At 36.1% G+C, this 13,548-nt stretch overlaps 1 protein-coding gene across 10 annotated transcripts in view; it reads left to right on the forward strand.

The window, feature by feature from the left end:
- KRIT1 (KRIT1 ankyrin repeat containing) overlaps positions 1–13,548 on the forward strand; it is a 41,224-nt gene that overhangs the window by 11,850 nt on the left and 15,826 nt on the right. For all 10 annotated transcript variants that reach the window (XR_001827546.2, XM_037741305.1, XM_037741306.1 and 7 more), the window contains 6 exons: positions 124–239; positions 513–656; positions 2,840–2,996; positions 3,668–3,775; positions 6,017–6,173; positions 6,917–7,068. Coding sequence is in view for 9 of the 10 variants with exons in the window: in XM_037741305.1 (XP_037597233.1) it covers positions 124–239; positions 513–656; positions 2,840–2,996; positions 3,668–3,775; positions 6,017–6,173; positions 6,917–7,068 (834 nt within the window). In the remaining variant the exon portion in view is untranslated. The remainder of the gene's footprint in view (positions 1–123; positions 240–512; positions 657–2,839; positions 2,997–3,667; positions 3,776–6,016; positions 6,174–6,916; positions 7,069–13,548) is intronic.

Raw genomic sequence — 13,548 nt, forward strand, 5'->3', positions numbered from 1 at the left:
GCTGAGATCGTAGAGCAAGACTCAGTCTCAATAAATAAATAAATAAAATTGTAAAATATAAACATGTAAACATTAAGATGTCAAAGCTCTTAACGGATTTTTGTTATTGTTTTCCCTTTCTAGGTAGATAAAGTGGTAATAAATCCATACTTTGGTCTAGGAGCTCCAGACTACTCAAAAATCCAAATACCTAAACAGGAAAAATGGCAGAGAAGCATGAGCAGTGTCACAGAAGACAAGTACTGTTTCGGTTTTACTCCACATTGCTTTTTAAAAACTTACATTCTTACTAAGTTTACCTTGCCCCAAGGAAAAAAATAAGAAAAACAAAAAAAACTTACATTCTAATTTAAAGTACTGTTTAAAATTATATATGCAGTTCATATGCATTGTAATCACTATTGAGTTCACAGCTGCTTGGTGATATAGAGCTTTCATAGATGTGTCACATTTGTTTTAAAACAATTTTTACAGTCCTGTTTGTATTTTCAAAATTTCTTTTTAATGATTAGGGAACGACAATGGGTAGATGATTTTCCTCTCCACCGAAGTGCCTGTGAAGGAGATTCAGAATTACTAAACCGTCTTCTCAGTGAAAGATTTTCAGTCAACCAATTAGATAGTGACCACTGGGCGCCGATTCATTATGCATGCTGGTAAATTGGATACTTATTCTTTTCTTTTTAGCAAGAGTACATTTTTAATTATAAATTTTAGTGCCTCTTTTCAAAACTGTTCTCATTCCAGATACTTTTTCTCTACCATGTTTGCCTTAGGAGTTTTCTGTTTTGATCTTAGATGATTGTATATGTATCAGTGTTTAGAATCCTAAGGTCTGCTCCATGGAAAAAGTACTGTCAGTGTTCTTAGGCATTTCTAGGTCATATAATAGGATACTTAATGACTAGTAAATGTCATTGTAGAGTACAAGGTCACTTATTCACCCTTGCGGTTTCCCTTGTTTTGTATTGGGATTACATTATGTTTATCCTTACTGTGAAGTTTACATGTGTTAACTACTTATGATTTGACCTTGCATCTTGTTATAAAAGTATCCCTTTAGTGCTGTGAGAAACTGTGGTTATCAAGATGTCCTCAAAAGCCTTCATTAGAACCACAGCTTTCCATTATGTTAGATACTACAGTTGGGACAGGATTGGGGTTAGCTCTTTCCACTAGCTGCCCAGTGTAGCTCTTGGTCTCCTACTCCTCTCACATAATTATTTTTCCCCTCAGTTGTGGTGAGTTGTTAGTGTTTAGAGTAGTAGTTAGCTATTTACTATAAGTCATTTTCTAGAAAGAATATGATAATTTTTTACATTATTTCTGTGGGATAGTTGCTCTTGAACTATTGTTTAAAGTAAGCTTCCTTCACTAATTTTAAAGTAAGCTTCCTTCACTAATTTAAAAGTACTGCATTATTTACTGCCTTGTTAAATGTCCACAGTGTCTTAGTTGTATTAGATTGAGCAAGGTACTTCACTTTACTTCTCTGCATGTCAGTTTATTTATCCATATATAAAATGCAATAATTAAATCATTTCTAGAGTTTCTTCCAACTCAAAATTCTTTTGATTTCTCTGATTCTAATATTTGTAATCAAGCAGCTAATTATAGTTGCTTTATGTGTGTGTGTATGTATGTGTATACATAAAAGATCTTTTTTCTGTTTCCTTAAAAATGTGTTCTTATGTTTCCTATTATATGAAATTTTATTATTTATTTATTTTTTTTGAGACGGAGTCTTGCTTTGTCACTCAGGCTGGAATTCCCTGGCGTAGTCTCAGCTCACTGCAACCTCCACCTCCCGGGTTCAAGCAATTCTCCTGCCTCAGCCTCCTGAGTAGCTGGGATTACAGGCACCTGCCACCACACCTGGCTAATTTGTCTATTTTTAGTAGACATGGGGTTTCACCATGTTGTCCAGCATGGTCTTGAACTCCTGACCTCATGATCTACCCACCCGGCCTCCCAAAGTGCTGGGATTATAGGCCTGAGCCACCACACCCAGCCAAAACATTGTCTTTACTAAAAACGCAAAAATTAGTTGGGCGTGGTTGTGCACACCTGTAATCTCAACTACTTGTGAGTCAGACACAAGACTCTCTTGAGCCCAGGAGGCAGACGTTGCAGTGAGCCGAGATTGCACCACTGCACTCCAGCCTGGGCATAGAGTGAGACTCAGTCTCAAAAACAAGATTCAGTTCAAATTGTTCTTTTATCAAAACACTTTACAGGTCCATCGAGACAAATCATATCTGTTTTCTGATATTTTTAAAGCATTAATAAGCATTACTGTACTTAAATTTTATAGCATTATGTAACTTACCCCATGTTTATGTTTTCCTCTGATTATACTGTAAACCATTCAGAGTAAAGACCACATATTTCATATATTTTTGTGTCTCTCACATTGTCTAATATAGTAACTATGTAGAGAATTATGTCTTTGGGCCTATTTTGTAAACAGTCAGGCCTAAGTGAAAAGCATTCTTAGTACGTTTTCTTACATGAGTTACTTTTTGTTTTTGAAATGATTTTTGACTAATGATATCTAACTTTTGTACTTCATGTGGGATGCTTCTCTGTCATCTGCTCTATCTTGAATTAAGGTTATATTTTCTTCCAGTTTATCAGAAACAGAAACAGTTTAATTGAACCAGAATGATTAATAAGAAACACCTAATCATTGAAAATATTATGTCACTATCTTCAAAATTCTCTGCTCTCTGTCCTAGAAAATTCTTAGATTTATTTGAGATATCATCTAAAACATGGAGTTTTAAAAACATTTCAGATGACTTTTTTAGGTAAGGTTTTTTTGATTTTTTATATACAGGTATGGAAAAGTTGAGGCTACTCGCATATTGTTAGAGAAAGGAAAATGCAATCCAAACCTTTTAAATGGACAACTTAGTTCTCCTCTTCATTTTGCTGCTGGAGGAGGACATGCTGAAATAGTACAGATTCTCCTAAGCCATCCAGAAATTGATAGAGTAAGTTATTTTCCAGGTTTAAATAATTTTCAAGCAGTGAATAACAAGTAATAACACTAAAATGTATAATTGTATGCTTTAGAGTTCATCTGAAAAATAAAAATAAATTATATTACCTTATAGAATAAGTAATGGAATATATGAGTTGTGCTTTTGAATATACTTTTTTAAAGATTTTTTTAAATACACCTCATATAAAACTTACATTAACCATTTTTAGGTGTACAGTTCAGTGGCATTAACTACATTTACATTATTGTACAACCATCACTACAGTCTGTCTTCAGAATGTATGTAGAATTTAATCTCTTTTCATTTTATATTGTATTTCTCCAAAAACATCTTGAAGAAGGAAAAAGATTTTCCAGAATTTCATAAAGGATATTCATAAAAAGTACATCATAAAGGGGAAAATAGTAGTAACAAAACCTTTGTTATGTCTATATCAGAACTTTTAAGAAAATAGTAATCATATTGATTAGTGTTTTGAGTCTTTTATCTTGGCAACTCTTGTTTATGTAAATATAATCTGAAATAAGTGTGGTTAATATTTACTTAGTACTTGACAAGACTCTTTTTTTATGAAACTTTGATTAATTGGATGACATTTTCCCTTTGAATAACATAATATGTAATGCCTTTTCTCATCCCCTTCCCCACCCGCATTCTAGCATATAACAGACCAACAAGGAAGATCTCCATTAAATATTTGTGAAGAAAACAAACAAAATAACTGGGAAGAAGCTGCAAAATTATTGAAGGAAGCCATTAACAAACCAGTAAGAATTATCTTCATAGTTAGAGCGAAGCATAGTATTTAAATTAACAAGATTTAATTTTGAAGATCTGTGGCAATAGTGGAAAGAGAAATGAATAGATGCCTTTCTTACTGCTAGAAAACCTCACCATAGGCCAGGCATGGTGGCTGACGCCTGTAATGCCAGCACTTTGGGAGGCCAAGACAGGTAGATCATCAGGTCAGTAGATCAAGACCATCCTGACCAACAAGGTGAAACCTTGTCTCTAGTAAAAATACAAAAATTAGCTGAGTGTGGTGGAGCGTGCCTGTAGTCCCAGCTTAGGCAAGAGAATCACTTGAACCCTGGAGGCAGAGGTTGCAGTGAGCTGAGACTGTGCCTCTGCACTCCAGCCTGGCGACACAGCAAGACTCCATCTCAAAAAATAATAATAATAAAATGAAAACCTCATTGTAGACTGTATAGGTATTACATTTGTTATTATCCTTAACATTTGGATATTTATTCTTGCATAACAAAATAAAACTTGCAAAAATAAATAAAACTTTCAGAACACTTAAAATTTTCATGTAATTTCTATACTTGATATGTGGATTACACATAATTTTAATCTATTCATTGACGCATATCCCTCTACTTAGGCCTTTTAAGCAACATTTTATATTTTTCTATAAAAGCATTGCATATCATTCATTAGTTTAGTCTCAGCAAGTTAGTTTATATATAACAGACTCATTTTCCTCCTCATAAAAGTAAAATAGATGTTTCCAAGCTTTTTTATTCTGCTAATTCAGCCTGGCCTTTCCATCTAATTATACCTAGAAATAAACTCATAAATCTAATGCTGGCACACATTGCTATTAAAATAATAATTGCATAAAGTTTATAATTAGTAGTGACATTTAAATACAGAAGAATTAACAATGAGAAGAAACAGTTATGCCTTAAAGTTATGATGATGATAAAAATTATCATTAATTTAATTATTTTTGTTTTTATGAGACACAGTCTATGTTGCCCAGGCAGGAGTACAGTGGCTATTCACAGACAATCATGATGCATTGTAGCCTCAACCTCCTAGGCTCAGGTGATCCTCCCACCTCAGCCTCTTGAGTAGCTGACACTAAATCATGATGCATTGTAGCCTCAACCTCCTAGGCTCAGGTGATCCTCCCACCTCAGCCTCTTGAGTAGCTGACACTACAGACATGTGCCACCACTCCTGGCTATCATTAATTTAAAAACTGTTTGAAATAAAAAGGTTTATACAAACAAAGTATAAAAAGTTTATATTAACAGATATAACCCATTTATCTAAGCCTGTCCAGGCATTAACCATCAGCTGTACAATAACTATTTGTTGAATATCTCTGAATTTAACATGACAAAATGATGAAAATTGTAAGGATTATACAGTCTCTGCCTTTAAGTAATAGTACACACATACCACACATTCATGCATTTTGTCAAAAACACTTAACTCCAAGAGCATAAGACAGAGTCAAGGAAATAGGTAAACAGAATCAAGGAAATAGATAAGCAGTACAGGAACCCTTATGTTATACTTTGCAATTTATTTTCTAACTATGGAGTTTTAACACATTTTTATTCCTGACACAATTTTTATATTGTGAATGAATAAAGTAAGAAGGATGAAGTCCTTTTATCCAAAATGAACTGGCCTGGAAGTTATTTGGGGACATCAGTTGCTTCCTATCACAATAAAAATCCATTGAGAATGCTACTACTCTCTGGAATTTTCTAAACTGGGGGAAGGAAACTGGCTCAAAGTTCATCGATAGCTTTTACCTGCAAAGTTTTCCATCACAAATTCCTCTTAGGACAAGTTACTGGTGGTACACATTTTTGTTGTATTATTTGTGACCCACTAGACTCATGAAGTACTTGACTAACACTAGGTTCAGTAACCAAGTTTGTATCTCTCATATGAAATTTACATTGTACATTAAAGGCGCTAAAACATCTTGTCAAAAGAATTTGACATTCATTATTTTTTTAAGTCATATTCCTTAATTTCCCAAACCTAATTGACTATAGAACATCCAGAAGAAAGTATTTCAGAAAATACAAATAATGGAAGTAAAATGTTTTTAAACCCAAGAGATTCACACTTGCAACAGTGTTTCTGAAATTTTTCATGTTAGAAATTTATAATAAAGCACATGAAGTTGAAGGAAAGTATCTTGTTAGATTGTGATGTATAGTTTTTAAGCAGGTTGCCTAAATTATCATTTCTTGTAGTATGAAAAAGTTCGAATATACAGAATGGATGGATCCTATCGTTCTGTTGAATTGAAGCATGGAAATAATACAACAGTGCAGCAGATAATGGAAGGAATGCGTCTCTCTCAAGAAACACAGCAATATTTCACTATATGGATTTGTTCAGAAAACCTCAGTAAGAAAGTTTTTATTATACTAAACCTCATTATTCCTTTTTGGGAGTGGGTTGGTAAAAAATATAACTTCTGTTTATTCTTGATTTTTAAATTTTGAAATAATACAATGTTTTTCTCTTTTATATAAATTATTAGTGTTCAAACTGCTGAAACAGGTAAGTCCCTGCCCATCCCTTTCCCTACTTCATTCAGAGCATTTTTTTTAATAATTAAAAAACAAAACTTCTCCTCTCTGGCAAATGGCATTTGATTTGAATGCCATTAAATGGTGTGCTCATACAACTTGCCTTTATTTTTTGTGCTCATTTTGAAATAATACAAATGTTCTTTTTACATTAATTTTCTATTTAAAATCAACTTTTTTATTTAAAATCAACCTAATGACACTATATTTTTGTTCCTCAAAGTATTACACATACATAAAAAATTTGATTGATGTGATTGGTTATTTAATGGCTTACTAGTATGTTTTTAACACAGAATTCTGTATATGTCATAAATAATCTATAATGGAATTAAGGATTTCATGAACATTTGATAAATTTCATGTACATTTGATAATAAGCAGTTACCCACAAATTGGGTGGTAATATTGATTAAAATATTAATATTAATTTTAAATTTAAATTTAATTTGTAAATATTCAATACAAAAGTGCAGATAGTTGAATACAAAGTTTCTATCCATTGATATAATTGACTTATTTTTACATTATCATTTATAAAGGAAAGATGTTTTTCAGGCCTTCAACTCAAACCATATCATAAACCCTTGCAACATGTTCGTGACTGGCCAGAAATACTTGCTGAATTGACTAATCTGGACCCCCAAAGGGAAACACCTCAGCTTTTTCTAAGAAGAGATGTGAGACTTCCTTTGGAAGTTGAAAAAAAGGTTTGCTTGGAAATCTTATTTATAGTTATTTAAATGAACAAAGTCTATTGAATTTCTATTGTAAGCACTAGAGGCAGAAATTGAGCTTACATCCTTATATCAATCCTTACATCTCTGTGATAATGGATGGAGTTTCAGTTGATCTACTTAAAAAGTCCATTTCTACTCCCATTGTCTTAAGAATACAAAAGAAATAGGGAAGCTATCATAAAGAAAATCAGCAATCAGATGTGAAGACAAATTATACAGGAAAAAAAATAGTTTAAACTAGTTAGGAAGTACACTATCAAGGATAAATTTAGTAAAGGGCTAATCAGTTGTATACCTTCTGAAGGTAGAAAGAGAAACATTGGTATGGGAGAGAACAGAAAAAACATCCTGGGTGGATAAGATTATTATTTGCAAAGGGAACAAGGTAAAAGTTATTCTCAATAGTCCATAAGTGGCTCATCCTTTTTTTCTTTTCTTTTTTTTTTTTTTAGATAAAATCTTGCTCTATCCCCCAGGCTGGAGTGCAGTGGCATAATCTTGGCTAACTGCACCCTCTGCCTCCCGGGTTCAAATGATTCTCCTGCCTCAGCCTCCCAAGTAGCTGAGATAACAGGCATGCATTACCACACCCGGCTAATTTTTGTATTGTGGTAGAGACAGGGTTTCACCATGTTGGTCAGGCTGGACTCGAACTGCTGAGCTCGTGATCCGCCTGCCTCAGCCTCCCAAAGTGCGGGGATTATAGGCCACCATGCTTGTCGTCTTTTTTTTTCTTTTTTTTTTCTTTTTTTTTGTTAAGACTGAGTCTTGCTCTGTCTCCCAAGCTAGAGTGGTACAATCTTGGCTCACTATAGCCTCCACCTCCTGGGTTTAAGTGGTTCTCCTGCCTCAGCCTCCCAGGTAGTTGGGATTATAGGCGTGCGGCACCACACCCAGCTAACTTATTTGTATTTTTAGCAGAGACAGGGTTTCACCACGTTGACCAAACTGGTCTTGAACTCTTGGCCTCAAGTGATCCACCCACCTTGGCCTCCCAAAGTGCTGGGATTACAAGCATGAGCCACCGTGTCTGACCTAAGTAGCTCATCTTGACCCAAACAGAGAACTCCGTATATAGTAAAAAATGAGAATAGTATTTATATTTAATAAAAAAGAAGTCTGTCCATACAAGTATATTTGGATTTGAGCTACTATGGATTTTAGAGGAGAAGAGGTGACATGATGCCATAGAAGGATGAATGGGCCAGGCGCCGTGGCCCACGCCTGTAATCCCAGCACTTTGGGAGGCTGAGGTGGGTAGATCACAAGGTCAGGTGTTCATGACCAGCCTGCCCAGGATGGTGAAATCCTGTCTCTACTAAAAACAAGAAAATTAGCCAGGTGTGGTGGTGGGCACCTGTGATCCCAGCTACTCAGGAGGCTGAGAGTTGCTTGAACTCAGGAGGCGGAGGTTGTAGTGAGCAAAGATCACGCCACTGTATTCCAGCCTGGGTGACAGAGTGAGACTCTATCTCAAGAAACAAAAAAGGGGCCGGGCGCGGTAGCTCAAGCCTGTAATCCCAGCACTTTGGGAGGTCGAGGCGGGTGGATCACGAGGTCAAGAGATCGAGACCATCCTGGTCAACACAGTGAAACCCCATCTCTACTAAAAATACAAAAAATTAGCTGGGCATGGTGGCACGTGCCTGTAATCCCAGCTACTCAGGAGGCTGAGGCAGGAGAATTGCCTGAACCCAGGAGGCGGAGGTTGCAGTGAGCCGAGATCGCGCCATTGCACTCCAGCCTGGGTAACAAGAGCGAAACTCCGTCTCAAAAAAAAAAAAAAAGAAAAAAAAAAAGAAACAAAAAAGGATAAATGGACAAGGGAGAGATTATAACAAATTAAGCATGATAATCTAATATGGTGAAATGTTACAGCATTAGTGAAGAAAAAATACATTTCTTAATTCTTTGTTATCAGGGAATATTAAACAAACAAATTTTAGCACAAGAAAATTTCAACAACCATGTCCAAACTTGGTAAATCTTTTTTACGTAACTGTGTATATTGCTTCTTTTATATTATCAAGCCAAAGATAGATTTGATCCTCTCAGCCAAATACACTAGGAGTTACATAAAAATTGCTGTGAAATTTACCAAAAACTAAAGTCTTCATTATTTGTTAAAAATGTATTAGAATCACATTAATAGAATGACAAGGGGGGAAAAACATGCGATCATCCTAACTGATGCAGAAGAGGCATGTGACAAAATACAACACCCTTTAATGATTTTAAAAACTCTGAAAACTAGGAATTCAAGCGAACTTCTCAGCATGATAAAGGGTGTTTACCAAAAACCCACAACTAATCATTGAATGGTAAAAGACTGAAAACTGTCCTACAGTACAAAATTAAGATGCCTACTTTCACCAATAATTAAGACCTTAGTTTTTGGAAAATGACATATACATAGAAAATCCCAAAGAATCCACAAGAAAGCTAGAGCTAATAAATTAATTCGGCAAAGTTTCAAAGTATAAGCTCAACACACAAAAATCAGTTGTGTATACACCAGCAAAGAATAATCCAAGGAAGAGATTAAGAAGTCCATTAAAATAGCATCTAAGAATAAAATACCCAGGAATAAATTTTACAAAAGAAGTTCAAGACTTGTACACTGAAAACTACAAAACACTGCTGAAAAATAAGACCTAATAACTGGAAAGACATCTCCATGTTCAGTGATAGAAATAGTGTTTTTAAGACGTCACGACTAGCAAAATGATGTACAGATTCAATATAATCCCAATAGCCTTTTTTGTGAAAGTGGAACAGACAGTCCTCAAATCTGTATGAATTGCAAGGGTCCTCAAATAGTCAAGGCAGTCTTGAATAAAGAAGAATCAAGTTGAGAGATGGATGTTACTCAATTTCAAAGCATACCACAAAGCTAAGTAATCAAAAGCATTGTGTTACTCTAGCATAAGGATAAACATAATAGACCAATGGAATAGAATTGAGTTTTCAGAAATAAACCCATACATGTACAGCCAGTAGATTTTTGACAAGGCTGTCAAGTTCATCTAATGGAGAAAGAATAGTCTGTTCAATAGATAGTGCTGGTATAACTGGAAGTTCACATTGCAAAAGTAGGAAATTGGACCGCAACTTCATGCCATATAAAAAATGTAAATAGCTGGACATGGTAACTCAAGCCTATACTCCCAGTACTTTGGGAGGCCGAGGTGGGTGGATCACTTGAGGACAGGAGTTCTAGACCAGCCTGGCCAACATTGCAAAACACCATCTCTACTAAAAATACAAAAAATTAGCCAGCCATGGTGGTACACCCCTGTAGTCCCAATTACTCAGGAGGCAGAGGCATGAGAATTTCATGAACTCGGGAGGCAGAGGTTGCAGTGAGCCAAGATCTCACCACTGTACTCCAACCTGGGCAACAAAGTGAGAGTCCATCTCAAATATAATAATAATCAATTAAAATGCATCAGTGACCTAAATATAAGAGCTAAAATCATAAATATCATAGAAGAAAACATAGGGGTAACTCTTCATGATCTTGGATTAGGCAGTGGAGTCAGATATGACAAAAGTATGAACAACAAGAATTAATGGCTAAGTTAAACTTCATCAAAATAGAAAACTTTTGTGTATTAAACGACATCATTAAGAAAGTGAAAAGCAACAGAATGGGAGAAAATATTAGCAAGTCATAGATAAGGGTTTACTATCAGAAGAATAAAGAACTCCTATAATTCAACAATAAAAAGGCCAACAACCCAATTAAAAATGGTCAGGGTTTGGTACAGTGGCTCGTGCTTGTAATCCCAGCACTTTGGGAGGCCATCATTGGAGCCCAGGAATTTGAGACCTGCCTGGGCAACATGGTGAGACTTCATCTCTACAAAAATATTAAAAATTAGCCAGGTATGGTGGCGCACACCTGTAGCACCGTCTACTGAGGAGACTGAGTCCAGAGGGTCGCTTGAGTCTGGGTGGGAGAGGTTACAGTGAGCCAGTATCACACCAGCCTCAGTAATAGAGCAAGACTGTATCGCAAAAAAAAAAAAGGCAAGGAATGATGGCTCACTCCTGTAATCCCAGTGCTTTGGAAGGAATAGCGGGAGGCTCACTTGAAGCCAGGAATTTGAGACCAGCCTGGCTACATAGTGAGACCCTGCCTCCACAGAAAAGTTTTTTTTTTTTTTTTTTAAATAGTCTGGCATGACACTTGTAATCCTAGCTAAGAGGGGTAAGACGGGAGGATCACTTGAACCCAGGAGTTCAAGGTTACAGTTAGTCATGATGATGCCACTGCACTCTAGGCTGGGTGAAAAAGCAAGACCCTGTCTGTAAATAAAATAGGTCAAAGGACTTGAGTATATAAGTAGCCAACAAGCACATGAAAAGATGATCAATATCATTAGTTATTAGGGAATTGCAAATTAAAACCTCAGTGAGAAACCACACCCGCTAGGATAACTATCAAAACAGAAGATAATGAGTTGGTAAGAATGTAGAAAAATTGGAACTCTGGTACATTGCAGGTGGGAATGTAAAGTGGTGCAGCCACTGTGGAAAACAGTGGTTCTTCAAAAATCTAAAAATAGAATTACATATGATCCAGCATTTCTACTCCTAGATATATGCCTGAAAGAATGGAAAACAAGGACTCAAATATATTTCTGTGTCACTGCAGCATTGTTCATGATAACCAAAAAGGTAGAGGCACCCTAACTGCCCATCAACAGATGAGTGAATAAACAAAAGGTGTTCTGTACATACAAATAGAGTATTATTCACTGATACAAAGGAATGAAATTATGATACATGTGACAACATGGATGAACCTTGAAAACATTATACTAAATAAGCCAGACATAAAAGAACAAATATTTAACGTTAAGTAATCTAGAATATGCAAAGGCATAAAGAAAAAAATTGATTGGAGGTTATCAGTGGTGTTGGGCTGGGGGAGATTTTCTTACCAGTTAGAAAATTTCTCTTTGGGGTGATATAAAATATGTAGAACTAGATAGTTTATAATTAATGCCACTGAATTTCACGCTTAAAAATGGTTAAAATGGGCCAGGCCTGGTGGTGGCTCACCCCTGTAATCCCAGCAATTTGGGAGGCCAAGGCAGGTGGATCACCTGAGGTCAGGACATAGAGAGCAGCTTTGCCAACATGGTGAAAACCCATCTCTACTAAAAATATAAAAAATAGCTAGGTGTGGTGGTGTGCACCTTGGGAGGCTGAGGCACGAGTATCGCTTGAACCCAGGAGCTGGTGGTTGCAGTGAGCTAGGATTGTGCCTTGGTACTCTAGTCTGGGCGACAGAGTGAGACTCTGTCTCAAAAAAACAAACAAGGCAAAAATGACAGATGTCATGTCTACTTTACCCTATAACTTGAAAAATGTGTGATATCTATAAAATCTGTATATAATCCAAGTATACTCAGTCTGCCTTCTCCACCCAAGTAATATTTTAATAGTTGACTGGAGCAGTAATGATAATACTTAGATGATAAATAAATTGGATAATTATAAAATAAAGGAGACTGAAGTAAAAAGGAAGCAAGGCTTAGTAAGTTCTTAAGGTAAACCAGAATGTCTTGATTATCTGGTAAAACCACTCATTATATAATTAAGAAATTCCTGTTTGTACCATCTGAAAAAAAAAAGAATTACACTTACTGTTTAGCATCATCCTTTTAGGATGAAAACATCCTGATTTCATTAGAAAAGAAAAAATGGTAACTAAAACTCATTGAACATGGTGTTGGGATTTGTAACAGTTATTGTCTTACTCAGACTTTCAAATATACGAAGTCAGTTTTTATTAGAAAAACATGCTTTTGGCCGGGCGCGGTGGCTCACGCCTATAATCCCAGCACTTTGGGAGGCTTAGGCAGGCAGATCACCTGAGATCAGGAGTTGGAGACCAGCCTCACTAACATGAAGAAACTCCATCTCTACTAAAAAATACAACGTTAGCCAGGTATGGTGGTGCATGCCTGTAATCCCAGCTACTCAGGAGGCTGAGGCAGGAGAACAGCTTGAACCTGGGAGGCAGCCGTTGTGGTGAGCCAAGATCGGGCCATTGCACTCCAGCTTGGGCAACAAGAGTGAAACTCCATATCAGAAAAAAAAAAAGAAAAATATGCTTTCATTCAGTCTTTTTCCATCATTTTGAGAAATTTGAAAAGCCATAGGCACATTAAAAAGTAATACAGTTCACACCATATACCATTCATTAGATCACCAGTTAACAATTTGCTGTTCTTTATCTTTCTGAACCACTTTAAAGTGAGTTGCAGGTGCTATTTCTACATATTTTGGTGTGTATCTTCTAAGAATAAGGACATCTCGGCCGGGCGCGGTGGCTCACGCCTGTAATCCCAGCACTTTGGGAGGCCGAGGCGGGTGGATCACGAGGTCAAGAGATCGAGACCATCCTGGTCAACATGGTGAAACCCCGTCTCTACT

Source organism: Cebus imitator, unplaced genomic scaffold (assembly GCF_001604975.1).
Source record: "Cebus imitator isolate Cc_AM_T3 unplaced genomic scaffold, Cebus_imitator-1.0 Scaffold98, whole genome shotgun sequence".
Lineage (NCBI taxonomy): Eukaryota > Metazoa > Chordata > Mammalia > Primates > Cebidae > Cebus > Cebus imitator.